At 53.7% G+C, this 25,518-nt stretch overlaps 10 protein-coding genes across 10 annotated transcripts; 6 read left to right on the forward strand and 4 right to left on the reverse strand.

Annotated features, from left to right (window-relative positions):
* Positions 1–137: 137 nt before the first annotated feature.
* Positions 138–1,630, forward strand: J4E84_007831 (uncharacterized protein; the record flags this gene model as incomplete). Its single annotated transcript, XM_049390409.1, has 4 exons — positions 138–634; positions 680–801; positions 855–1,402; positions 1,466–1,630. 4 exons carry the CDS (start codon positions 138–140, stop codon positions 1,628–1,630), a joined length of 1,332 nt encoding a protein of 443 aa, XP_049241869.1.
* Positions 1,631–3,051: 1,421 nt separating this feature from the next.
* Positions 3,052–4,381, forward strand: J4E84_007832 (uncharacterized protein; the record flags this gene model as incomplete). Its single annotated transcript, XM_049390410.1, has 2 exons — positions 3,052–3,646; positions 3,699–4,381. 2 exons carry the CDS (start codon positions 3,052–3,054, stop codon positions 4,379–4,381), a joined length of 1,278 nt encoding a protein of 425 aa, XP_049241870.1.
* A 1,107-nt stretch (positions 4,382–5,488) lies between these two features.
* J4E84_007833 (uncharacterized protein) lies at positions 5,489–6,655 on the reverse strand (the record flags this gene model as incomplete). Its single annotated transcript, XM_049390411.1, has 3 exons — positions 5,489–5,662; positions 5,717–6,430; positions 6,482–6,655. 3 exons carry the CDS (start codon positions 6,653–6,655, stop codon positions 5,489–5,491), a joined length of 1,062 nt encoding a protein of 353 aa, XP_049241871.1.
* Positions 6,656–8,491: 1,836 nt separating this feature from the next.
* Positions 8,492–10,674, reverse strand: J4E84_007834 (uncharacterized protein; the record flags this gene model as incomplete). The annotated part of the gene is made up of 2 exons (XM_049390412.1): positions 8,492–10,558; positions 10,624–10,674. 2 exons carry the CDS (start codon positions 10,672–10,674, stop codon positions 8,492–8,494), a joined length of 2,118 nt encoding a protein of 705 aa, XP_049241872.1.
* A 398-nt stretch (positions 10,675–11,072) lies between these two features.
* On the forward strand, positions 11,073–12,118 carry J4E84_007835 (uncharacterized protein; the record flags this gene model as incomplete). Its single annotated transcript, XM_049390413.1, has 2 exons — positions 11,073–11,423; positions 11,477–12,118. The coding sequence occupies 2 exons, from the start codon at positions 11,073–11,075 to the stop codon at positions 12,116–12,118; spliced, it is 993 nt and encodes a 330-aa protein (XP_049241873.1).
* Positions 12,119–12,539: 421 nt separating this feature from the next.
* J4E84_007836 (uncharacterized protein) lies at positions 12,540–14,866 on the reverse strand (the record flags this gene model as incomplete). The annotated part of the gene is made up of 3 exons (XM_049390414.1): positions 12,540–14,338; positions 14,388–14,748; positions 14,801–14,866. 3 exons carry the CDS (start codon positions 14,864–14,866, stop codon positions 12,540–12,542), a joined length of 2,226 nt encoding a protein of 741 aa, XP_049241874.1.
* A 2,773-nt stretch (positions 14,867–17,639) lies between these two features.
* Positions 17,640–19,534, forward strand: J4E84_007837 (uncharacterized protein; the record flags this gene model as incomplete). Its single annotated transcript, XM_049390415.1, has 4 exons — positions 17,640–17,793; positions 17,841–17,953; positions 18,004–18,428; positions 18,478–19,534. The coding sequence occupies 4 exons, from the start codon at positions 17,640–17,642 to the stop codon at positions 19,532–19,534; spliced, it is 1,749 nt and encodes a 582-aa protein (XP_049241875.1).
* Positions 19,535–21,191: 1,657 nt separating this feature from the next.
* Positions 21,192–21,746, forward strand: J4E84_007838 (uncharacterized protein; the record flags this gene model as incomplete). The annotated part of the gene is made up of 3 exons (XM_049390416.1): positions 21,192–21,242; positions 21,300–21,353; positions 21,411–21,746. 3 exons carry the CDS (start codon positions 21,192–21,194, stop codon positions 21,744–21,746), a joined length of 441 nt encoding a protein of 146 aa, XP_049241876.1.
* A 500-nt stretch (positions 21,747–22,246) lies between these two features.
* J4E84_007839 (uncharacterized protein) lies at positions 22,247–22,779 on the forward strand (the record flags this gene model as incomplete). Its single annotated transcript, XM_049390417.1, has 3 exons — positions 22,247–22,300; positions 22,351–22,404; positions 22,465–22,779. The coding sequence occupies 3 exons, from the start codon at positions 22,247–22,249 to the stop codon at positions 22,777–22,779; spliced, it is 423 nt and encodes a 140-aa protein (XP_049241877.1).
* Positions 22,780–23,128: 349 nt separating this feature from the next.
* J4E84_007840 (uncharacterized protein) lies at positions 23,129–25,070 on the reverse strand (the record flags this gene model as incomplete). Its single annotated transcript, XM_049390418.1, has 3 exons — positions 23,129–24,344; positions 24,394–24,946; positions 25,004–25,070. The coding sequence occupies 3 exons, from the start codon at positions 25,068–25,070 to the stop codon at positions 23,129–23,131; spliced, it is 1,836 nt and encodes a 611-aa protein (XP_049241878.1).
* Positions 25,071–25,518: the final 448 nt, after the last annotated feature.

A 25,518-nucleotide genomic window follows, 5' to 3' on the forward strand; every position in this document is an offset into this window, starting at 1 on the left:
CGAAAAGAGACTTGCAGAACCTCTCTTCCACTAACCTCTAGTAGGAGCTGCTCTACTCCAACGCTCAACAAGCAATCTCGGAGTTTCCGGCGGGAGAAGCGAGGGAGAGAATGTACAATTCCCTAAGCACCTTCCGAATGCCGTATTGGGACGCCGCTGCCGTACCGCCCAAGGACACGAGCTCCTTCCCCACGATCGTACAACAGGAGATGGTCGAGATTGAAGTTCCAAGTGGGGAGTCGACGACCACAATCTCAGTTCCGAATCCGCTGTACGCTTACTACTTCCATCCTTTGCCAGTTGATGACTTCAAGAGTGTACCGTGGATACTCTGGAATTCGACAAAGAGATACCCGGCTAGTATGGCCGTGAATGCGAAATCCCAGAACGACCTTGTAGCGGAGTCTCTGGACAGCAATCGGGTGAACCTCATGCAGCAGACTTACCAGATGCTGGGCATGCAAGCAAATTATCTCGACGTCAGTAACAGCATGGCGGAAACTGATGCTCAGGGCGCCATCCCGAATAGTCTGGAGTCGGTGCATGATACTTTGCATAATGCCATTGGCCGTGGAGGTCACATGTACGATGCGGCGTACTCTGCATTTGATCCCATCTTCTGGTTGCTTCACACGTAAGTACCGCGCAGCCTACTCTAGTGGGGTGTTGACTATTGCAGCAACGTCGACCGATTGCTTGCCATCTGGCAAGACCTCCATCCGGATAGCTTCGTCGAGAGTCACGTCAACCCTTGGCCGACGTTTGCAACTGCACCGTACTCAGAGGCGGACGAAAATACACGTGAGTGCATCACGGACCGCTTACTCGATATTTGATGACGCTGACATCGACAGCTCTTTATCCATTCCATCGCAATACAGCAGGCGACTTTTGGACCTCAGCCTCTGTTCGCGACCATACAATCTTCGGCTCCACGTATCCTGAGTTCCTCGGGCTCTCCGCAACGGACACTCTGGTTGGTAGAGTAAACGCACTGTATGGGAGGGATGCAACGTCACAGTTCTCGTGGGAGACCGCACGCGCCGAACAGCATGTCGCCGGTCCGCAGAACAGCGATGTCCGGTACCAGTACTCCGCCGTCATACGCGCACAACATGTGGGGCCTGGAGGTGTTTCCAAGGTCCTCGTCTTCTTGGACGCAGATATGAACATCAACGCCGGACCTGCGAATACTCAGGCATGGATGTCAGAGCCTGGGTTCGTTGGATATGCAGGTTTCCAGAACGCGGTTGGCCAGGCGAAGACCGAGATGCAGATCAACAGCGTGGTTGCATTGACAGCAGCGCTGGAAGACCGGATGCGCATAGGGGAACTGCGCAGTATGGATGAGAATGTTGTTGGAACGTATCTGCAGGAAAAGCTACATTGGTTGCTTGTTGATGTAAGGCTCTTCGGTCCGGCAAACAGCCATGCATGCCGATATTTGCTAACCAACTTGTGTCAGGCCAATGACAATGTCATCGCTCCTGAGCACACGTCAGGCTTCTCGATTGGGGTATCGTGGGCGAGGATAGCGCCAGGTACGGCAAGCACGCTGCCTGCGGTCCTGGGTGGCGGCTTCAAGCAGTTGCCACACGCTACGATGGGCAAGGCGGGTGGAGTGCAATGACAGAGGCGTCGAAGGCGTATCTCAAATTTTGACTCATGATTAGTTGACTTATCGTGACAGTGGAAATACGTTCTTCCAAGTAGCCCTGCAATTTTACGAGAACGCAATCGGATTATCGCGAGAAGGGCGCGAACACAGGGAGAGATTCATCTGGGTAACAAGACCTGTTCTTTCTGTATACGCAGCTGCATGCGCGGTGAGGCCTTGGCAAGTTTGCCGCGCGATTGTCAAGACACACAAGACATTGTTACCGCTCAGGTGTGAAACGGCACTCTATCGGAGACGGACGCTCTGGCAAATGACGATGCGTTGCAGCGACCCCTAACTTGGCTCAGGGGTTGCAGTCTCGGTTAAAGCGGCCCTCCACGTCAGCCCGCCAAGACAACGAAACGTTCTTCCGTGTGCTTGATTCTACGAGGCGTCGCACTAGCTTACGCCTCCATGCGCCGATGAGCAGTGGTACCGCTATCGTGAGCCGAATACGCGGGTAGTTGGTCTGCGGAGCTCTTCGTGGTGGTCTCGTGGTTCGTAACTATGCGTTAAATTTGGTCTTGTAGTAAGGAACGGTTCCGGACGATCAGGGCTAAGTGCAGCTGCAATGGCTGTGTTACATCCGCCAGCGGAGAGTTCCAGATATAGGGACCATCGTCAGGAGTGCGCTACGCGATGGAGTTGTAAAGGCCACAGATGCAGCTTGTTAGCGCGGGATGCCGTTTCCCTCCATCATCATGCTCCACGCTTCATCTGCCCGGGCACGCGACATGAGCACCAACCTCAATGCGGCTCAGGGGTGATCTGTAGTAGAGTCTTGCCATCAAGTTCAAGCATTACCTGGGGTTTTTGCCGCGCCCGCAAACCACTGATGGCGTGCCAAAGGAAAGTGCTAAAGTGACCTTCCCGATAGCCTCTCTTGGCATTATCCAACTGTCCAGCATCTGCCCAGTGAGCCGCGTCTACTGCAGGGTGCGCGTTCCTGAAAAGATGTAGCCCCCACCGGTAGGGCAAGGGTGCATTGGCTTCTCAAGGCCAAACCGCTGGTTTACACTCACACTTCCTTTTGACCTCTGCTCCCCTCTTGCCGACCGTCTTGATCTTTGCGGCAGCGATTCCATCATTACGAGCGCCGTTGTTCTTCGCCTTCTTGGTACTCGGAATTCGGCACCAGCGGAATTTCCAAGCCACCTGGGCACGCATCAGCAAGTCTCGAAGCCACGGCAATGCGCCTGAGCACATACTATAGTTCTTAGATCCTCACCTTCCTTGAATAGTAGACTTTCTTTTGGCTTTGCACGCTACATCTTCTCACCATGCCTCCTCGCGACGCCAACTGGATAGATGTAAGTCGTACCCGCCGTCACAAGCACAGTCGTGTAACTGGGGCTAACAGTGTGCTATAGGGCCTCCGAGGCATAGCATCCTTTATGGTCGTATGCGGTCACCTATGTACTGCGTTTGTACCATGGCTACACCAGCCCGCCGCAGACGCAAAATCCGCGCCGCACCTCTTCCAACTCCCCTTCTTCCGCCTCGCCGTCGGAGGTCGTAGCGCCGTAGCCCTCTTCTTCCTCGTAACTGGATACGTCAATTCGATTGGGCCGATTAGCAAGTCGCGTCAGGGAAACCACGATGCTGCCTTCCACGGCATTGCACGAAGTGCGCTCGCGCGCTCAGGACGGCTGATTCTCCCCACCATGGCGGCGACCATCGTTACCTGGTTCATGGCGAATACGAACGCATACCACATGACGAAGCACGTCGATGCGCAGTGGATACGGCAGGGTTGGCACCGACAGGAGCCTACGCTGTGGATGGCTTTCAAGTCGCTGTTCAGGGCGCAAACAGAGACATGGACAACCGGCTGGGACGAGTACGATGGCACACAGTGGACATTGCATATGTTCTTGGAAGGCGCATTTATGGTCTATACCACCATGCTTGCTACGGTTTTGGTGCGACCGAAAGCGCGGTTCATCATCTACGGCATCATGTACATGTATTTCTGGCAAGTCGGCAAAGGTGTGTATAGTTCCGGCCAGCAAACGGACTGGGCAATCGCTAACTAGAGCAGACCTCACAGTTGGCTCCATCAAGGGTCTCAACATCGTCACGGGCATGTTTGTAGCCGAGTTGCACAACCACTACAAGGATGCCGCCACTTCCGTTCTACCCGCCCCCATCCCCGCCATCATGATAATCTGCGGCATGTTCATGGCTGGATTTCCCCAGGACTCGGCCCAGAACACACGCTGGTCGCACACAATGGCCACCATCATGCACAGCTTGACCGCCGATAAGACGGATATCCGAAGATACTGGGACCACCTGGGAGCCGCGTTTGTCCTGCTGGGCATCTTCTTTTCGAGGAACGCACGCAAACTCCTTACGTCGCCTGTCTTCAACTTCCTCGGTCGCGTCAGTTTCCCTGTATACCTGCTGCACAACACTTTCATCAAGTCTGTGCTTACCTGGATGATCTACCTACCTTCCGCGATGAACCCGCCGAGGAACGAGAAGGGCGAACAACAGGACCTCCAGCGTGGATCGACGACGCACATTCTTATCGCCATTGCGGTCTTTTACTACATCCTATACCGAACCGCGGCATTATGGGTTAAGCACGTCGACCCAGTATGCGCAAACATCGTCAACGCAGCGACGAAGTGGGCATATGGCGAGCCACAGCAGAAGGAATCCCGACCGATACTAGGGAACGGGAATGGAACGACCGACAAGAGTGTTCTTCCTTCATAAGCACGTGTTTCTGGTCAGACACCCTGTTATTATTCCCTCCATTCTTGTTGATCATTTTGCGGGAGCTGGAGCTTCTCCTATTACTATTCCATTTTTAAATTCCAAATTTCCTTTGTGTCAAAGCATCTGTTGGAGCCAAGCATTGTGCGTTTGAGTGAGCGACCATGGCATGTAAGCTTGGACGTTTTGGAGTATACAAGGTGACATAACCTGGTAAATGGATGATTTGGAAAGAGTCGAGGAGGAGTACAGTACAGTGAGGTAGACGAATGAACATATGAAACTTCACTTTTGGACTCGACATGGCTTTCGAGTGTTGTTTTCGAGTCACCCAGAGTTGCATCGTATCTGCCACATGGCCACAAGCCAACTTGTTTTTGGCGCAAAACGTTCATGTCATCGCCAACCACTTCACTTTCCAAAGGTCATTTACGAACGAACAACTCTTTTTGGAGAGTCATTCATGCATTTGAGGGTGTTGAGAAGAGGAGAGAAGGTCAGAAAGCAGAGATTATATATGCGTGGTAGCTGGCGCTAACATGTTTTTGTGTTGGCGCCGATGAGGTCACGCAACGCGAGCCATGCTTCAGTCATTTGGCGGTGACTGTCGAGGAAGGCATCACGGGGGTCGATGACGACAATGAGTTTTTAGGGGACCGATATATGGAGGGATAATCCAGTGTAACGAATACATTAGTCTGTATACTCTACAGTTATCCTCGCCAGATGATATGTATATCTCCCAGGCACGCCATATCTTTTACTCGACCTCCCAGTCCTCCTCGTATGCGGCATTCTCTATCTCAGCAGATCAGTATCGAGCAAAATTTTTATTCACCGCTAATGAGACTAAGTTCGTTGAGTATGATCAGGCATTATCATTATCGTAAAAGGGTCTATCAGAACAAATAGCGAGTGAACCGATAATACTGCTGCCGGAATAGGGTATCAAGAAACGCGGAAACCAAAATGCCCAAGTCCATCATCAAACTCTTATCAATCTGCCTCGTCGTATCCATCCATCCGTAGCCATCGCTTACCAAACCAATACCCAAAAAGCAACATGAATACAGAGAAGAATGAGAGCTTAGTTGTTAAGCCAGTTCTTTACATGTTCTCAATGACATGCGAGTTGATAGCGCTCTGGAAGCCGTGGCTGTTGCCGCCGTATTCCTGAGCTGCCGAGCTCTGCACACCCATTGGGCTGGCGCCGTGGGAGCTGGGTCCTTCACCGACGGAGTCGGCTTGAGCGAGCGCGCTCTGGACAGTCTGGTTCTGAGCCTGGAAGAAGTTAGCAATTGTCTCAGATACAGTACGCATAGGGAAAGCGCTTGCCGGCAAGAAGATCACTTTGCTGTTTGCCGACTTGGCCATAGCCTGCATGGCTTCCAAGTATCTGATCTGCATAGCTGGAGCGCTGCTGAGAATGTCGGCGGCTTGACGCATAAGCTTGGCAGCCTCAACTTCAGCCCTCGCAGCGATAACCTTGGCTTCTCCGGTACGCTTGCTCTGCGCAGCCATAGAGAGCGAGTCCTGAAGATCCTGGCTGAAGATGATATCCTTGACGAGCATAGACTCGACCTCGACACCCCAACCAAGAGCCGTCTCTTCGATAATCTCGCGAATAGACTGAGCAATCTCCTCACGACGCTCAATCACATCCTGCAGCACACGCGCACCAACAACATGGCGAAGCGTCGTCTGCGTACGCTCGACAAGCGCCTGGCGGATGTTGGAGATGGAGAAAGCGGCCTTGTGGGGCGAGGTGATGCGGTAGTAGATGACGGATGTCAACTGGAGGGAGACGTTGTCCTTGGTCATGCAGACTTGCTTGGGGACTTCGACGATCTGGATCTTGATGTCGACTTGGACGAGTTGCTCTGACAGTGGGTTTACGTAGACGAGACCGGGGTCGACGGCGCGGGCGAATCGTCCGAACTTTGTGACGAGACCCACGTTTCCTTGGTTGACGGGCTTGTAGGGGTTGGGGCAGACGATGCAGCAGGGGATGGCTCCGAGGGTACCGATGCAGCCTCCTAGGGTGTTGATCTAGATGGGTGTTAGAGTGGCGCATGGGATATGGGTTCAATGTAAACCTACCATGCCACCATACCAGCCGTTGGTGTCAGCATCAGCATCGTCAGGCTGGATAACCCTCGCATAGCTAGGCTGAAGATCCTCTCGACGCGGTGGTTGAACCTTGATAACCGGCTCAGCAGTGCGAGGTGACTGGGTGCCACCATTGACAGGTGCCTTTCCGTTGATGTCGCTCATGGTCGCGGTAGTACGTTGATTGTTAATGGTATCGTTATCGTGTAGAATGGGTCTGGAAGAAGAATGCGTAGACTCGGCGATGGTAGAAGGATATGTGAGGGACATTATTCGACAACAACAGGGTGTCGTTGGCTTATATGCACCCAGGCAGTTGCATTCACAGCACCATGCATTCTGAGCGGGGAAGCTAGCTTAGCTCGATCCCTGCTCGTGCCCATGCCCTTGTCACGCTAGTATGTGGCCACTTCTTGGGGCTGTGCGCACCTGTCTTACCATCGCATGCGACCAAAAGGACTCTTGATGACAGCGTGGAATGCGCATCCATTACTACCTGCTGCAAGGCTCACTACGATCCTTGAGATGACGCGACAAACACATTGACCTTGTATTCCTACACACATACCAGCGCGCACCTCTGCAGTTTAACACAAACCCATCGACTTCGCGTCACACAACATCCACGCACCTCCAAGGCCTCCCGCACTCGGCTAAGTCGGGAACCAAGCCCAGAGCACACCCTTCGGGTCTACTCGTGACGTGCAAATACGCTCAAGGCACACTCGATATATGCAAACGGGCCATACAGAGGGCGTGCTCAAACATGTCCGACGTCAGCGATCTGGCCATTCGATAAGCACACCAATTCAGCCATCTCGGCATTATCACGCGCCTCGTGGATCGGGCAACAAGTGCCCCGGCCATCGGATTCAGCCCTGTAGGTGGGCTTCGTGGCGAAGGCTCGGCTGCGGATGTTAGGCCATATCTGAAAGGGGACTAACAACGCCCGAGGGGGCTGGTGAGTTGGCTTGAAAGTAGACGGGTTATTTCCGACTTGTAAGCGCGCTGGCGCGGGAAAACATCGTGAGGCATCGCACTTGTGTTGGTGCTGGCTATTCTTCTCTGCGGCACAGTTGTGAGCTGTCTCTTCTGCCTTCTGGATGGCTTCAGCGTCTAAGTCGTCTTGCAGCCATCTGGACAAGGGGTGCGCCACGGCGGTACTATCTACACCGTGTACGAAGTGCATGTCTTCGCATTCATGTGTTCGTACTCCGGTCCGCACCGGTCAGATATCGCTCACGAGCGATTTCGCCGCGCCGTGAGCGAGTTGTAATTCCCCCACAAAGAGTCTGCGCATTTTCCGTATTGCCTTGCGCACTTCCGTTGCAGGTCGCCGGTGAGCATCAATTCCCTCATCCCTCATCTCGAGGTGAGTGGTATGGGAATAATGCACAGCCCAATCAGGCGCTCGACTACAAAGACAATGCCTTCTTTGAAATCTTACTCCAACTCCATTGGACCCATAGCGAAACAGCTTACTCAGGGGAAGACCTTGTTGTTGGTCTGTTTTGGGGTCGTGTTGTATGCTCGCCTTGAAGAGGCACAGTTAGTACGGCCTATATATACTGTTCGCATACTACGCCCCAGCGCTATGGTCCTGTTTCCGCGCCGCACATGGCTTTCCAGGTACTTAAGCGCCCAGGTCCATTTATTTGGCCTACTTGCAGACCAACATTAGTTCGAGAACACGATATCCTGGATTCTAGTGTGTTGCATACAACATATTCTCAAGTTCCGGAGAATGCTGCGATACAATAGCGAGGAGGTCTTCACAGGATTTCTGCCTGTCGGAGATCCCGCAAAGTTGTCCATGTATTCTTCAAACAGACCTATGAAATATCAAATCTTGAACTGCTCCTGAATTGTAGGATGCAACTGTAATGTATGTATTGCATGTAACCTGAAGTCTAATGAATGCCAATACGTGATGTGAGACCAAACGCCAAATATGCACCGAACGAATATTGTACAGGACCTCCTCACCCCAAGCCCCCTCTTCTACTTCAGAATACTCGCCCCTCTCCGATCCTTCTTGAGCGGCGAGAAGGTAAATGCCTCCTCACTCATCATGTTGAATCCGCCCGAAATGGGGCGTCCCTGTCCCTGCTTACCCAACACATTCTTACTCAGGGCCCTCGCCGCAAATAGGCCTTTGCTGAGACCGACAGGCTTCAGGGGCGCAGCGTCTTCGGCATCTTCAGAATCGAAGAGCGTCTTGCCGGCACCAGCACCAAGCTTGCGCTTCTTCTTTTTCTCTGCCGCGGGCTCCTCGGTGAATGTGGCAAAGGACATGAGTGACTTGCGGGGCTTGACTTTGCTGGACTTCTTGGATGGGCCATCGTCATCTTTAGTCGGGATGGATACGGGTGCGTTTTCGGATGCGTTGTGCGAGAGCTCAGATGCTTCCTCTGAGACCATTTCGAGGACTGGGGCGGCGTTCTTCTTGCGTGGCTTTGCGTTTGCCTTGCTCGATGCTGATGGGGCAAGGGCCTTGACCTTGGGTTGGGCAGTCTTCTTGACTGTTTTCTTGGGAGGCGCTGTCGGAGTACCTTGCTCTTCAGCAGCTTCTTCTTCGACTTGCTCGGCTTCTTCCTCCTCTTCTTCAACGATGGGACTATCAAGTGCTATATTGCTAGCTTTGTTCAGGAATGGCGTTAAGGAGAAAGTGGATGTATCACCCATGGCAGAGACCGAAGTGCCGCGCTTTGCCTTCTTCGCAGGGAAGCCGTCTCCTGGTGTACCCAGCATAGTCTCTGGCTCAGCGGTAGCGGCCATACGCTTCCGAGCAGTCTTTGCGGGCTTGCTGGACGCAGCTGCGATGCTCTTGACAGGTGGTGCGGTCTGCGCCCGGTCTACCCTTTGAAGCTCGGCTTCCTTCTCCTTCAACTTCTCCTTGGTCGTTCGCAGCTTCTCGCGGAAGGCGCTCAGCTTGTCGTCGAGAACCGCATTCTTGCCCTGGAGTTCGGCCAAGGTCTGCTTGTATTCCTTCTCTTGCTTCTTGCGCTCGCGCTTCTCTTCTTCCAGCTCTCTCCTTGCAGCTTCGGCTTGCTCGTCGGGTTGTTGCGAACCCTTCCTCGACGCCTTCTCCGCCTTCTGACGCTCGCGCTTCTCTTGTTCGAGTTCCTGTCGTAGCTCTTCGATCTCAGCATCACGGGCGGCGGTGTCTTTGCGGGCTTTCTCGGCTTGTAGGCGTGCAGCCTTTTCTTGTTGTAGTTCCTCGCGGAGTTGCTCAATCGCGGCATCTTGGGCCTCATTGCGTTTGCTGGCCTTGTTCGCCTCCTTCTTGGACAGGCTCTCGACCTTGGCCTGCAGACTTTCGGTTGCCTGTTGTTGCGACTCCAGATCGGCCTGCACCTTCTCCATGGCCTTTTCAGCCTTTGTAAGCCCAGCCTCGGCCTTCATCCGGTCCTTCTTCTCCGTTGCGAGCTCATTGCGCACCTCCTCCAACTCGTTGCGGAGGTCCTCATCCTGCTCCATCTTCTTCCCCTGTTTCGCGATGGTACGGGCGGAGGTCCGCTTCTCGTTCTCGAGTTCGACTTGTAGCGTAGTCATCTGGCGTTGCAATGCGAGCTTCTCGGAGAGCAGGCCGGTGTTTGCTTCGACCTGGGCGCGCAGGTGTTCGACTTCGGGGCGTAGTGATGAGATTTCACGGGAGAGGGCGAGTTTGTCAGATAGTATCTTGTTGGAGTCGGATGTGACGTTTTCCATAGCCTTGAGTTCGGCCTGCGAGAAGTAAGCAAATAGCGCAATGATCGATAGGCCGGACGTGCTTACCTTGAGATTCGCGACTTCCCGCGCCTGGGTGCGGATGGTGTTTTGTGCTGCCTCTGCCTCTGCTCGTTGCTCGTCCAACTGCGCAAGGGCCTCTTCGAGTGATGCCTCGAGCTCGTCGGATCGCGCCTGCTCATCCTCGAGTTGTTCGTGTAGGTCGCTGTTCTCGTCTTGCAGGAGGCACTGGGCGACTCGCAACTTCCGGATCTCCTCGTCTTTGACTACCGCTTCGACCGAATGCTTACTCCGCTCGAGGCTGAGTTCCAGCGTCGCGTTCCGCAGCGAGTGTTGGAGCTGGAAGGGTCAGTGGAAGGTCTAAGACATGGCAGCCGAACAGGGTCCAGCGGTCTTTCACTCACATCCTTCATCTCGTAGTTGATGTCCATATCTGCCTCGACAGCGGCGACCATGGTATAATATCTGCTCAATGATGCGCGAGTGTGTCGCTAGGTGTAGATGTAGGACGGAATGTGGTGGGGCTTTAGGTAGACGCGACTGGGTAAACAAACAGAGCGCAGATGGCCGTCATGGAGCTAGCAACACAACAGAGTGAACGAATGACGCTGAAGAAGATAGCAAAAATACGCGAACACTACAGAGGAACGAATCGCCTCTTGAGTAGTCCAGCAGTCCTTGTGAGGTTTACAATCCAAAGTGCTGACCTCCAACGCCCATGTCGCGCACCCCTGCCTAGGTGTCGGCCTTGGCATTACGCACGCCGCATCTCCGAGCTCGAGGCCACGTTCCCAAGCACCAGTCCAACCCACCAAAGCTCCGCACACCAACTCTCCACCCGCCAAACGACACAATGCGGTGGTTACAGCTCCTCACTGCCTCGCTGCTGCCTTTTACAGCTCTGGCAGCCAAGAAATCGACCGGCGATCGCTTTACTGACGCCCGCGCCAAGTCGCTTTCCGTGGGCCATCCGCTCAAGCTCGACGACGCCGGTTATGCGCAATTGACCAAGTCTCCGAGAGATTATGGCGTTGCTGTGCTTTTGACGGCGCTGGAGCCGAGGTTCGGATGCATGCTCTGCAGGGACTTTCAGCCAGAGTGGGATTTGCTGGGCAAGAGCTGGATGAAGGGTGACAAAGATGGGAAGACGAGACTGGTATTCGGCACATTGGACTTTGTTGATGGAAAGAACACTTTCCAGTCGGTGAGACCACCCTGTTTCTCTACTGTGAGCTCTCCAGGGCTAACAATCGATAGATGATGCTTCAAACAGCACCTGTCCTCCTCTACTTCCACCCAACCGTCGGCGCAAACGCAAAGGTCGACTCCGCACCCGTCCGCTTCGACTTCACCGCCGGTCCCCAGAAAGCCGAACAGATCCATGCCTGGATCGCGCGCCAGCTCCCCGCTGACGTGCCCAAGCCCTCCGTCTCCCGCCCCATCGACTGGGTCTTCTACATCTCCGCTACCGTTATCGTCCTCGGAGGTATCACGGCCATCTCAGTCGCCTGGCCATACATCATTCCCATCCTGCAGAACCGTAACCTCTGGGCCGCCGTCAGCCTCATCGCCGTGCTTCTCTTCACCAGTGGCCACATGTTCAACCACATTAGGAAGACACCGTATGTCGTCGGTGATGGCAAGGGTGGCATGAACTACTTCGCCGGAGGCTTCAGCAGCCAGTACGGTCTCGAGTCGCAGATTGTTGCTGCCATCTACGGAATCCTCGCCTTTGCTGCTATTTCTCTCGCCATCAAGGTTCCCAGAATCAAAGACCCGCGCGCACAGTCGTTCGCTGTTTTCCTATGGACCGGTGTCTTGTTCGGAATGTACAGCTTCCTGCTCAGTGTCTTCCGCATCAAGAACGGCGGATACCCCTTCTACCTGCCTCCGTTCTAGGTGTATCGAGATGAAAGTGGCTGGGATTCCTGATTTGTGAGGGATACGTAGGAAGGCTAGAGGCTTTTCTCATCTTGGAAAGAAACATCACTCTAGCATTTGGAAAAAATCGAACTCGCGGTCAGAGTTTGGTGTACTGTATGATGACGCTGTTTGAGCGGGCGTTCATGAATTAGATGTCTGCCTAGAAGAGGACCTGTAGTCACTATTAGGATTTGACACCTTTTTAACAAGACTATCAAACGAACCATGTACTACATTAGGATATCGTATACACGCATAAAAGCAAACCATGCCCTTACCGCTAAGAAAACATTTTGGCCTTGAGATGATCATAAACCCATGAAACCCATGCCGAAAAGGAGAGTACACTTTGCAAATTGAGCCGATCGTGAGAGAGCAAAGAGAGAAAAAACCCCGCCTAAGACATTGTCATGGCGTGTAGGTCGAAAACGTCGTTCCTCCAGCCACCCTCATCCCAATCATCGATGCGCTCCGCTGCACGACGACCCTCCTCTTCCCACAGCTTGACCACGCTACCAGGTGCGTACTTGCCAGCGAATACACCCTTGCCAGGTGCCTCGACACCAACCCTCGTGTAGACGTCTGGATCGTCGGCGGGTGTGAGACGAGTGATGACAGCTTTGACGAAGGTCTTGAGGTCGTCTGGGTCCGAGATCCTCGTAGCTCGGAGCCTCTCGCGGGCGAAGATGAGCTCGCGGTTGGCAGCATGGATACCGTCGGCGATACCCTTGGCCATCTGCCTCTCCATGACCTTGCGGACGATGGGGCGGAGGAGCGGTTTGAACAGCCAGCCGAGGATGCTGAACTTGGATTTGCGAAGCTTGTAGGTGAGCTTGTGGATGTGGACGCGCACGGCTTTGAGGGTGAGAATCTGTTCTAGCTTCTCCTTGCCGACCTCGACGTCGAGATGGATATCGATACCGCGCTCGTCGAGCTGGAAAGATGCGATACCTTCATCGGCAAGACGGAGGAGACCAGAGTGTGCGCGAAGAAGGAAGCCGACTTCATCTGCACGGAACGAGAGACCGTCAATCTTGATTGTGAACTTGGAAGTAGCCTTTGACGCCACACGGAAGCGGGCCTTGCGGAGTTCGAAGTCGTTGTATGTTTCTACCTTGAAGCGGAAAGGCAGGAAGGAGGTGTGGTTGACGGTCTTTCCGGGTTCGATAATCAGGTTCTCGAGGAGCATGTCGATCTCGGGCGTGGAGACCTCCAGACGGGGGATAGGAATGTACTGGATAGCCTGGATTCCGAGAGGAACGAAGACGTTGATGGCGTCCTGAACCAATTCGCTGTTGGTGTAGTTGTGCATGGGCGACAAGATATTCCAGATCCTCGTGCTCGTCTTGATCAGCTTCGCAATGTCTTCATCCTGCGTCACGGCCATGAACGTTCGCTGGGCTTGCTCAAAGAACACATCGACGTCCCGACGGAGCGAAGACTCGCTTCCAACACCCTGGGCCTTCTTTCGGAGTTCCTGGAACTTCTCGTCGACGTGATCGAAGAAGTCGGGGTCGGTGAGCAGCTTCTGAAGGGAGTTGCCAACGTCAGTCAGCAGATCCTCGAATTCTGGATCCTTGCGGGAGTGATCCAAGACCTGGTGGAAGGCGTCCTCGAGCTTCTTCCATTCCTGCTTATCTCCGAACGAGCTGATGAATGTCCAGAAGTTCCTGACGGCCTTGTCCATCGCTGGGTTCGTGTCGATGTCGGTCTCGAGCGTGCCCATGGCATCTTCGACCGTGCGAGAGTACACCAAAGCGTAGCGCTTCAGGAGCTGTGCCAGCACCGAGACGGAGTCGTTGTAGTCCCTCTTCTGCCTCAGGTTTGTAACCGTCTTCTTCAGGCGGTACATGAGAGATTCGCCCTCGTCACCTTGTAGCTTTTGTCCCAGACTCACGTCTGCCCTCTTAGCAACCTTGGCCACACCATTTCCAACTACCTGGGCTACTTCGGCGACATCGTTACCCAGATCCTCGGCCGAAGGTGGAGGGCCCTCGTCAGCGCCTGGCTCCTTAAGCGCCTTGTACTCTGCCTGTGAGGGCTCAATCTTCTTCGCAGCCTTCTTGGACACGTTCGACAGTGTGAATGCGGTATCTCTGAAGACTTCGCGTCCGACGGTTTGGAGATCAGAAAGGAAGATGCGGAAGTCTGAGTTGGTAAGGAGGAGAGATCCAACGGTTTGGAGGCTCTGGTATGCTATTCCCGTGTTAGTGGAAGCGATATAGACGCATCTGTGTATACGCACCTGCAGTAGCATCCGCCTTCGCCTTTGACCTTGTCGTCCGCCTCGCGATATCCTCCACATCAACAGAGATCCTGGACTTGGAAAGGTACCAGAGGAAGTCTTGAATCTGGTCTTCGCTGTTCTTGTGGTTCATCGTGTCGATGAACTGATGAAGCCATTGTTTCGTAAACTTGACAAGCAGGCGTCCTGAGTCGCTCAAGTCTGGATTCTCTGGGTTGAGGACGTCTGCAGAGAGCAAGCTGCGAAGGTTGATGATGACTTGTTCATTCGACGGCATGAACCCCATGGAAAGCGCCCGCAGCATCTGGTACGAGTGAAGCTTCTGGTGCACCTCACGCTGGAGCGTTGTATCATCGCGATACTGTCGTTCGGTGTTAGTACGCGTCGTACTGCAGACAGTTGAGCTGACATACCTGAGGCAACAAAGGACGCTGGTCGTCGTCGCGTTTGCGCGAGCCGAAGCATGATGAGAGTGACATTGCGATAGTTTGTGTCACTTTCACGTGGAGTGGAGTGCAATTGTGGTTGATAGAAAGTGGGGAGAGCTCTGGTAGAGTTTACATTGAAGCTGTACCAAGGTTCCAGGCTCCCAAACGACGCGTTGATCAGGATGACGAGGGAAGCTAGCGCCTCGACGTCATGCCGTTCGTCGATCCCGCGGCTCCACATATGCGCCAAGGCTACATGGGCGGGTGTCATTCCCCAACCTATGGCACCCATGGTTCGCGCACCACTCTTGAGCACGTGGCTTTGATGAGTTCCATATTCTGCGATATGAGCAAACTTCACCCAAGCGTGTAGATTACCAACACGGCGATTGTCTTGAATGTGTTCTTGCGTTCGTACAATGGGGGTCAAAAGCAACCCGATGCCGAGGTAAGCCACTCTCTAGCTCTGAAATGTAGTTGAAAAAAGGTACAGAAAAGCAGTCTTCGGAAGCCGGTTCACGATGATGGAGCGTACTCCGGCTGAAAGACCTAGCCGCTTTGATAGCAGCTCGAATACTACGGCTATCGTGAACAGGCTCACAGCTACCACAGGTCCATCACAGCCCCGCGGAAGTGTCTCCGTGCGTCGCCGCGTCATAGCAAGCAGCTATAAGGCCAGCTGATAGATGGACCTCATTGTTCTTCAATCAGGCTCCCAGATTCTGGAATCAGGTTTTCATTAGACGTATGCCTTATGTAGACTGATCGTGTTGTCGTTTTACAGCGGGCTTTGTGTTGCCAAGAACACGAGAGCCTTCTAAGTTTGTCAACTACATCGCGTGCGATTCGCGAACACGACCATCACAAACAGTCTGTGTAAGAAGTCAGTAGTATTGTAATAGTTTGGTAGATGAAGTGAGTGGATGCATATCATTGTATGCAAATTTCTTGGCTATCCATCGAATTTGGGGAGCGCGAGAAGCCTAGGTAGGTGTCAGGGAGCTGTCTAATTTCCAAGATGCGACGAAGGCTGATTTCTGGAAGAAATATTAGGAGATCGGAGACTGTCAGAGACTAGTAGTTTGCTACCCATGCTAGCCTGCTCCGACCATAGGGCTTCATGCGCGTGCTGGATCAGATCTAGTATGTACGATGCTGACTCGCACGCCATGGCTTTCCAGGTGTCAAGAGACGGTGAGACTTTGACAGCTGCATGACAGTCGCAGGTTTGCTGCAAGGGAGGCAATCCATTGATAATTAGCCACTTTGTCGATAATTGATGCTTGCGTCAGCCAGCCTCCGCGGATGTGAATGTGAATGTCGGATGCGGGTAATTGCAATAAAGTTGTCCGTAACCTCCCGTGGTGCTGTGGACTGTGGAGTCGCGTGCCCCAATTCTCGGAGGAGCAGGAACTGGGCGCAGAGCCCTAGGGCGGCTACCTTACCCAAGCCATCAAGCTTTCCCCACACAACCGCGCGGGTGATCCACTGTCGCATCTGCAAGTATAGGGTCTGAGACCTCGTCCATATCGCAAAGGAGATCAAACGTGCATTGAATCGGACTTCCGATACTGAGATGCGATCCGGATATCACGGAAATAGACAGTCGACTACTCGTCGAGGCGCCCATTCTTCTTGTCGCAGACATGGGCCGAAAGCAATCGGATGCTGCATGCGCTTCCCCTGGCATGGCACCAACGGTCCGTTAGCGAACAGTCAGGGGTGTACCGTGTGCGTAAAAAAGTTGCCCCCAGCGGCTCCGTCTGCGGTACAAAGACACACCGCTCGTAGTGCTTAGCAATTCGTCGGGTCGCGGTGTGCCTTCATGGAGCCGGTGCGGACCCGCGAAGGAGTAGACGGTGATGGCTTCTGGCTATTAGTGGCTAATGTCCATCGGGGCCGCTTGACCTGAGTAACGCGACAGCACTTCAAGGTACCATGTGGCGAATGGCCATGAGACATTTCCCGTCAGATCAACGCGATTAATAATAAGCACGCTGTTGCAACGCGGCGCTGCGCATTGACTGCGGAAATAAAATGCCTCGATGCCTGACCTCGCAACGAGCGCGATATTGGGCTACGGGCATGCTGTCGTTGACCAAAAGAAAACAGCGGTATATCAAAGACGAGGGCGCGGGTGAGAGCCGTTCGGGCTACTTTCCAGCTAGGACAGAGTACCGGCAAAAGCAAGATAGCACAGAAGGTGAGCGGACGAAGACTGAAGCCCATGGAAGAATCCTACGGCATTCCGTCAAGGCAAATATGGGCGTTCCGATTGCTCCCGACTCGTATGCACGTCCAGTCATGACCCCTGCTACCCGGTGGCTGTGGCTGTGACACGACGAGCATCGGCATCCCTCAGGATTCGAGCAAAATTCTGGAAGACAAACCGCAGACAGACAGAAGTAGTGGTAGAGTGTATTGGAACGCGATATAATTTGTTTTGAGTGTAGTGGTGAAGCTGCAGTTGTGCACGCGGCAAGATAGTAAACTTGGGGAAGGGACTCGCGTAAAAGTCACCAACGGGCTGGTCCATGCTTCCTTTACAGGCACACTTTGACGGCGAGAACGGATCTCCTCACAGACTGACTGTTGCGGAACCTAGACCCCTCCGATAGGCTGCTTGTTATGTAGCCCCCCATCCTCCGCGCCCCAGGCGGGCTGTCTTCCTAATTCCTTTTCAATTGCCGACGCGTCGTTTCAGCTCATTTCAATGCAGCGATTCAGACCGCTTATAAAAGTTACGGCTCCCGCCCAAGGCCTCCGTTCTTCAATCCAAAAACCCTCCTTCGTTCGTTGTATGGCCACTATAGCAAACGACACCATGCCCTCCGCCACACGCCCCAACATGGCCCGCCAACTGAGCACCACTTCCGGTGACTACGACCTGTCCTACACGCCCGACGTCCGCAGGACCCTGGGCACATACGGCCTCACTCCCCCCGCCGTCGAGAGTTACGACATCCAGAGCGAGCGATGTATGTCAAACACCGACTATCCACATATCACTGCTAACTCAACCAAGGCCTCAGGCTCCTTGCCATGAAGACGGCGCCCATTGAGAAGTTCCAGTACCTCGTCCACCTCAAGGCCACCAACCCACATCTTTTCTACCGTCTCCTAGGCGAGAACATCAAGGTATATGAGAATTCAGTAGTATTTTCAGGACAACAAACTAACATACCCAGGAATTGACTCCCCTTATCTACACCCCCACCGTCGGCGAGGCCTGCGTACGATGGCACGAAATCTGGACACAACCCGAGGGCATGTACCTCTCATGGAGCGACCGCGGCAACCTTCGCAAGATCCTCGACAACTGGCCTCACCAGGTCGACATCACTGTCCTCACAGACGGATCCCGTATCTTGGGTCTTGGTGACCTTGGTGTAAACGGCATGGGTATTCCCGTCGGAAAGCTCGCTCTATACACCGCCTGCGCTGGTATCAAGCCAGACAGCACCCTGCCCCTGACTCTCGATCTCGGAACCAGCAACAAGGCTCTCCGTGACGACCCTCTCTACATGGGATCTCGCATGCCCAAGGTTACTCCCGAGCAAGAGAAGGAGTTCCTCGACGAGCTCATGGCTGCCCTTACCGACAAGTGGCCCAGGTACGTACTTTGCATCCGTATCCTATTCAGGAAACTAATCGTGTGACAGCATCGTCATCCAATTCGAGGACTTCAAGAACCCCTTCCCCGCCCTAGAACGCTACCAAGACCAATACGCCATGTTCAACGATGACGTCCAGGGAACTGGCGCCGTCATTGTCGGTGGATTCATCAACGCCGTCAAGGCTTCCGGTGTTCCCGCCAAGGACCACAAGGCTATCTTCCTTGGCGCTGGCAGTGCTGGTGTTGGTGTTGCCAAGCAGATCGTTGAGTACTTCATTAAGGAGGGCCTGACAGAGGACGAGGCCAAGCGCAAGTTCTGGTTCGTCGACTCAAACGGTCTCGTTACCCTGGACCGTGGTGACAAGCTGGCCGAGCACAAGGTCTTCTTCGCTCGTGACGACAACAACGGCCGTCAATACCAGTCGCTCAGCCGCCTTATCGACTATGTACAACCCACTATCCTGATGGGTCTGTCGACTATCGGCGGTGCCTTCAACAAGGACATCCTTGAGAAGATGGCCAAGCTCAACAACCACCCCATCATCTTCCCTCTTTCCAACCCTTCAAGCAAATCCGAGTGCACATTCGAGGAGGCTGTCGTCGCCACTGAGGGACGCTGCCTGTTCGCTTCCGGTTCTCCTTTCCCCTCAATGGAGTTTGACGGCAAGATGCTCACCCCCGGCCAAGGAAACAACATGTATGTCTTCCCTGGTATCGGACTTGGTGCCATTATCTCCAAGGCTGTCTCCGTCACCCAAGACATGATCTACGCCTCTGCGGAATCACTGTCGACTTCATTGAACAAGCAAGAGCGCGCCGATGGCTGGTTGTACCCCGACATCCGCCGCATCCGCGAAGTCTCCGTCATCGTAACCCGCGGTGTCATCCGTGCAGCTCAGAAGAACGGTGTTGACCGCGCTACCGAACTCCGTGGTCTTACCGACGAGCAACTCGACGCCTACATCAAGAAGAACATGTACGACCCATACACCGAGCCCAAGTACTTCGACAAGAAGGTCTCTCAACAACTTTACGCAAGCGAAAAGTTGAACGGCACCACCGTCGGTGTCTCTGAGGTCACCAACGGTGTTGCTCACTTGTAGCTTTCCAATTCGTCGACATGTTCTTTGGCGTCAGGGTCAGCCACTTAGGTTTACTCTTTTTCTTCTTTCGGTCTTGATATCATTTAGACTGGGCAATGGGTCACAAAATTTCCTTTTCTGTGGGATGGCTGGACGGATTTCGATACCCTACTACATTTAATCGCATCTCACGATAACTTGTAGTACACCTAGATACCTCCGACCTGGTGCAGCTGAGCGCACTGGAATGACAATACATTATGTTATGGACAATATTTGCTATCTCCCTAACTTCGTTTCTGTGACCCCAAGCGGCCATGATCAATGTCTCTATCCTTACCCCGGATAGCTAGCAAAACTCAAGGAGAGTATCTGTTGAGAACACCCAAACCGCCCAACAGCCCCCCGACGCGGACCCCCTCACTGTCCGACCCCTCATCAGCCGTCTGATCTCACAAAGATACAGTAAGACGATAAGACGATCCGCACGCCTCGAACACCTCCTCTTATCAACCCGACCAATCCCGTAGACCACGCGAACCCTTATCAAAACCCCTCGAACTATAGTAGGCACAGACCCGATGCCAGCCTCGGTGCCGCATGCGGTGGCTCATCGACGCACGGGAAGGCCCGCTTCTACCCCGGACCCACATCCACCGGTACGCACTGATACAATGGTTCGCATGCCGATGCGAGATGGTCGGAGCGGGTCGAATCGGGACGACTTGGTGGTTGAGGTGGCTGGCAGCTGCTAGTGTGTGGCCGTGTTTGACTGCCTGTTTTGGGTATGGGGTGCTTTTTTGCTTTCGACCAGGGCGATACCTCGTCTTTTTACAGGTGACTCCAATGTTATTGGATATGATGCGATCTGATCTCGCAGCCTTGACGTTTTGTATAGTGTGAGTGCTTGGACGCAAAAATCGATGTCGAGACAGGAAGTTCCGTACCAAACACCATTTAAGAAGGCATTCGTGGATGGAGACGACTTTTACAGACGATTTGGCACGTGCAAACATTTCTTTGCGACGGTGGGAAGCTCACTTAGGTATGCCTTCTCATACACTGTCCAGGTAGGTATTGTACATTCTGCTATCCTGGGCTGCATCTTCGTCGGTCACTATGTCAGTTTCACTCCAACCTCGTCTTTCAATCTACACCTGGCCATCGCAGAAGATATCGCAGAACAAGTAGATGCCTTTGCGACATTTGATGGTTTTCATCGAGACTGGTTCTTGCTATCGCCTCTCAACGCTGGGTGCCCTTCAAAGTAGGGTAGGTAATCAGTGCAGTATGTCGCATACCTATATAATACATCGTGATAGCTTGAAGAATGTATACTTTAGAGGTTTTCTTTGTTTGGTAACCATCGAGTCGAATCGGCACAGCATACACGATCCATAAGGCGGCTATCGCGTTGCCGTGAGCAACTGACTCACCTTCACCACGTATGATGCACATCGCACCATGCACCACGTGCCGCGTTTTTTCTTTACGAACTCACGGTGAGCTCAAGCTCTGGTCAATCTGGACGCTTGGCGGTCCTCTCACCTTCAATATAAACATCAGTCTGAGCCGCCTCTCCTCCAACTTCCACCTCCCTCAGTTCATCTTTTCTTCCACACTCTTCCGCACTACGAACTATCCAGTGAACAAAAACAACACAAACGACAAACACATCATGTCGGATACCAAGAAGGCCACCGGTACCGGATGGAGCGACCGTGACTTGGTGAGTACCTAATGGCAGCTGCATTCTGTCAATCGCGCGATGCTTACTTTTGACTAGCTCTCCAGTCTGCTCTACCTCGTCAACAAGAACGGCTCTGTCTTCAACTACAACGTAAGTCCCATTCCGACTTCTGTAATGCACAAAGCACTCCCCGCTAACGTGACATAGGAGGGCTGTTACCCGGCCGGTCGCAACGCCAGCGGTTTCAAGCAGAAGATCAACGCACTCAAGAACGTTCTCAAGCCGGAGTGGGAGGCTATGGAGGCGGGAGTGCCTGTGTCTGAGGTCACACCCAAGAAGGCCGTAACACCCCGCAAGCGCAAAGCTAAGACTGACGAGGACGGTGGTGACGCCGAAGTCACTCCCAAGAAAGGTCGCGGCCGTCCGAAGAAGAAGAAGGAGCCTACTCCTGAGGTTGAGGAGGACCTGGAGGATGAGGCTGTCAAGGAGGAGGTCAAGGACGATGATGACGACGACATCCTGAAAGAGGCTGAGGATATCTGAACATCCATCCCGATCACTGTGGCATTGCAGGCATGGAGAAGAGGCGATTGACTTGAGCGTTCTGTAACGCATCTCAGCGTCTGGCGTTCGGAATAGGTTCACGGCATACTTTGAATGCTCCGCTGGTCTTGTTTAGCTGCATAGTCAGCTTTCGTAGGGCATATGCATCATAGGCATTTTGAACAGATCAAACCAGTATCGAAACCACGTACTTGCTTGATACGTTCTACCATATTAAATCCCTCACTTACCAAAGCGTTGCAATCTCCCAACCCCAAATGACCCACGTGTGCCAGAACTCACCTTCACCTGGTAGCCACCAATGCCAAGCTCATCCTCACCGTCACAACAGCGCTAATTTCACACATGAACCAGTCTCCCACCTTCCATTTCCTTCCTTTCTACTGCCTCGCACTTCATACCATCTTCTGTCCACCGCACAGCACAACACCATCAACAAATTTAAGTACAATCCAGCACCGTCCGCCAGCTTTTCCATCATGTCAGGCGCCAACAGCGGCAAGGCCCTCACTGCCTGGACAGACAAGGAGCGTGTATGTCGCTTCCCACCCTCCACACCATACATGCTGACAAAGAATCACAGCTCGTCTACCTCTTCGCACTCATCGAGAAATCCAACGTCACCTTTGACTACAATGTTAGTAGCCCCCAACTAGGATCTCCCCTTCTCACCTCTTCAAACTAACACAACAAACAGAACACGCCCCGCCCCGCCGGCCGTTCCGTCATCGCCTGTCAACGCATGATGGGTCGCCTTAAGGATACCCTCAAGAACGAGTTGGAGGCTCTCATGTCGGGTAACCCCATCGAGGAGGATACCCCCAAGAAGACCTCGACTCCGCGCAAACGCAAGGCAAAGGGCGAGGCTGCTGCTGACGGAGAGGGTGAAGTCACTCCTGCCAAGCGTGGTCGCAAGAAGAAGGTTTCTGAGGATGTCGTCGGTGGGGAGGAGGATGAAGTCACTCCCGTCAAGCCTGAGCCTAAGGAGGAAGATCTTGAGGAAGACATCTGAGTGGACGGTCGGTTGATCCTTGCGAGCTTCAGTTATTGACATCTTGGCGACGTTGATGCAGCGAAGCGATTCGGTCATGCATGTATTCTGGTCAGCACATATGGGCAGCTCCAAATCTTTTGAGCATTGCGAGACATGAGAAGCGACATGGAAAGACGACCAGCTATTCAAAAAGTTCATGATATTGAGCGAAACAAAGAAAACTTCGATGGGTATCTAAACTATTCTCTCAACAAACTATCAGCCGTGAAACATCGTGATATGGGCGCTCCTTCGTAGAGATAGGCCATGCAAGACTCCACACACCATTCAAGCATATATGCAAAAAGAAGATCGACCTCGCACTCGTTTACCGTGTATAATCCGGTTTCGTCGCCTTGTTGACAATTGGGGGCGGGCCGTCAGTATCCGGGTAGGGTAGCGGCGCACCTGGAGGGGGTCTTGCGAAGTGAGAGCCAGAGGGGGGTGATGTGCGTGCACCAGATAGAGGCGGTGGGTGAAGTCCATCCTGCAAAGGTGTCTTAGGTGGTCTAGGTGGAGCGTTGGACATACGATCATCCCAGCTAGGCGCAGAGCTCATCCAGGATACTGGACGTCCTGCTGAAAATTGCTCATCCGAACGACGTCCTGGCGACACTAGTTCACCTGAATGCCGGGGGTGGAAGTCGCTGAATCCATCTGTACTCGCCGCTGATTGCGGATATTCGTCTGATGACACAACCAGGAACTTGTCGTTGTCTGATGGCCGGCGCGGTTCTGGCGGAGGGCGGAAGGCGGGATGTATGTTTGTGTAGTATTCTGGCGCGAGCTCCTCGGCTGGTAGTTCGACTGCCATGGGTGCTGGGTCCGGGACTGTCGGAAGAGGCTTGTTCGGTGCTTGAGCGCCTGGCGAGAATGGAGACTCGCCCTTGGCTGCGCGCTCCCATCGCACCTTTGCGAAGTGTATCCTTGCGATCTTTGCAGCCGAGTCAAGCGTCATGCCTTGTACTCCCTTGTCTGCCAAGTACATGCGTGTATTCGTGCTGATTTCGGCGAGCGCATTCCACTCATTCATTCCAAATTCTCCCACGCCGACGTTGACGTTCAAACGGTAGTAGTTCTCGGGGTTGACTTGTCTTTTCGCAAGGTGATCCTTCATCTCCTTGTGTGTCCGTTCGCAATCTTCAATCTTCTGGATCAATTTCCGTCTCGCCTCTGCAAAGTCGCCCATGCCGCCGGAAACGAAGCCTTCCCACCACAGATGCTGTTGTGCGTTTGTGCCTTCTGGCCGCTTTCCGGTGCCTATGCTTATGAAAACGCCAACTTCGCGCCCAGGCCATTCGTTGCAAACGGCTTCGTCGAGGGCCATAGGGGCTGGGTTGTATTTGCCGGACCCTTCATCGAGGAAGACGGATTGGCCGATCTGGATTGGCTTGAATGCTAGGGCGGTCGCGCAAGTTGCTCGGCCGGCTTGCCATATCGTGGCGTTTGGTTCGATTGGAGGTTCCTTACGGGAATCGTAGGAGCGGAGGAGAACCTGGCCATTGCCAGACTTCTTGGTGCCTTTGTAGACAGCTGTGATGGCACTGCAGACAGTCAGCGCATTGGCATATCAACGACATGCGTCCTACTCACGTCTTAGTGCGCTCTTCTCTGTTGTCGTATAGCTGGGCGTGAGGGTTCCCCCACTTCATGGCGGCTATGCGCATGTTCACGGGAGTCATGCCAATCTGGCTGTAGTTGCTGGCGTTACTAGCGCTTCTTTGCATGCGGCCCGATATTGCGCTCCCGGGGGTCATGGGCGGTGCATCCTGCCCGTTGTGATTGTCGTTGCCCTCGTCGTCGTAGATTGTGTGTTCGCGCACGCATTGCATGATGGCCTCCTCCAGCTTCGACGCCTTGAACAATGTCGACCGATACGGTATGCCGGCGAATGTCTTGTCGGTCTCGAAGACTCTCCTCGTCATGCGCACGTAGACGTCCTTGCAGGTCTCAACGTCCATTCTCAGCCGCCCCAGCATGATAGCGATCAAGCCTCCCGTGCCGGTGCCGACAATGAGGTCGAAGTGTTCGCATGGCTTGGGTACTTCGTGCCGTTTTGGGGCTCTGCCTTCGGTTTCGACAAAAGTTCGGTGCATCAATTCCTGGAGGATGATGAGCATGGAGTACCCCCGCACACCGCCGCCGTCTGCCACATGGGTTAGCACCTGCCATACTGAGGCCTTACATCATATCACCAACATACCTAACGACAGAACGCGCAGCGGCGGCCCCTTGGTCGTGTCTTTCCGGCGCACTCCGTTGAGCGCCATTTTCGGTATACGGTATGCGCTGGCTGTGCCGAGGTGTTGTTGGTGTTCAGCCTGGTGAGGCGCGTTTGTGTGCATAGAGTCAGGCCTGGGGAAGCGCTGATGCCTGAGGTTATCAAGCTATCTGTTGTCGGTGGGCTGATTTCGCGGCTGAAAAGTGCTGATCTGGTCGTGATACTAAGCAGCAAAGCGTGGCTGAGTGGATTCCAAGCCTGGGCGCGCGCGCTCGAAAGCGCTCAAGAATGGTTGTTGTTGGGTCGGTGGCCAGGTGAGGTGCGCGAGGCGTAGGGAAGAGTCACAGGAGCGACAGGTGATGGGTAGGGTGGTTCACGTGCGGAGGTTAAGAAGATTCTTGACTCTTGCCAGTCGTGGCCAGCAGCCCAGTTGGTTCACAGCGTCGTCACTCGTCATTCGCCAAGCATGACATGAGCCGAACTGCACCGCCACCTCG

The sequence above is a fragment of the Alternaria hordeiaustralica genome, assembly GCF_023758085.1.
Source record: "Alternaria hordeiaustralica strain BMP 2776 chromosome Unknown scaffold_18, whole genome shotgun sequence".
NCBI classification, from domain to species: Eukaryota; Fungi; Ascomycota; class Dothideomycetes; order Pleosporales; family Pleosporaceae; genus Alternaria; species Alternaria hordeiaustralica.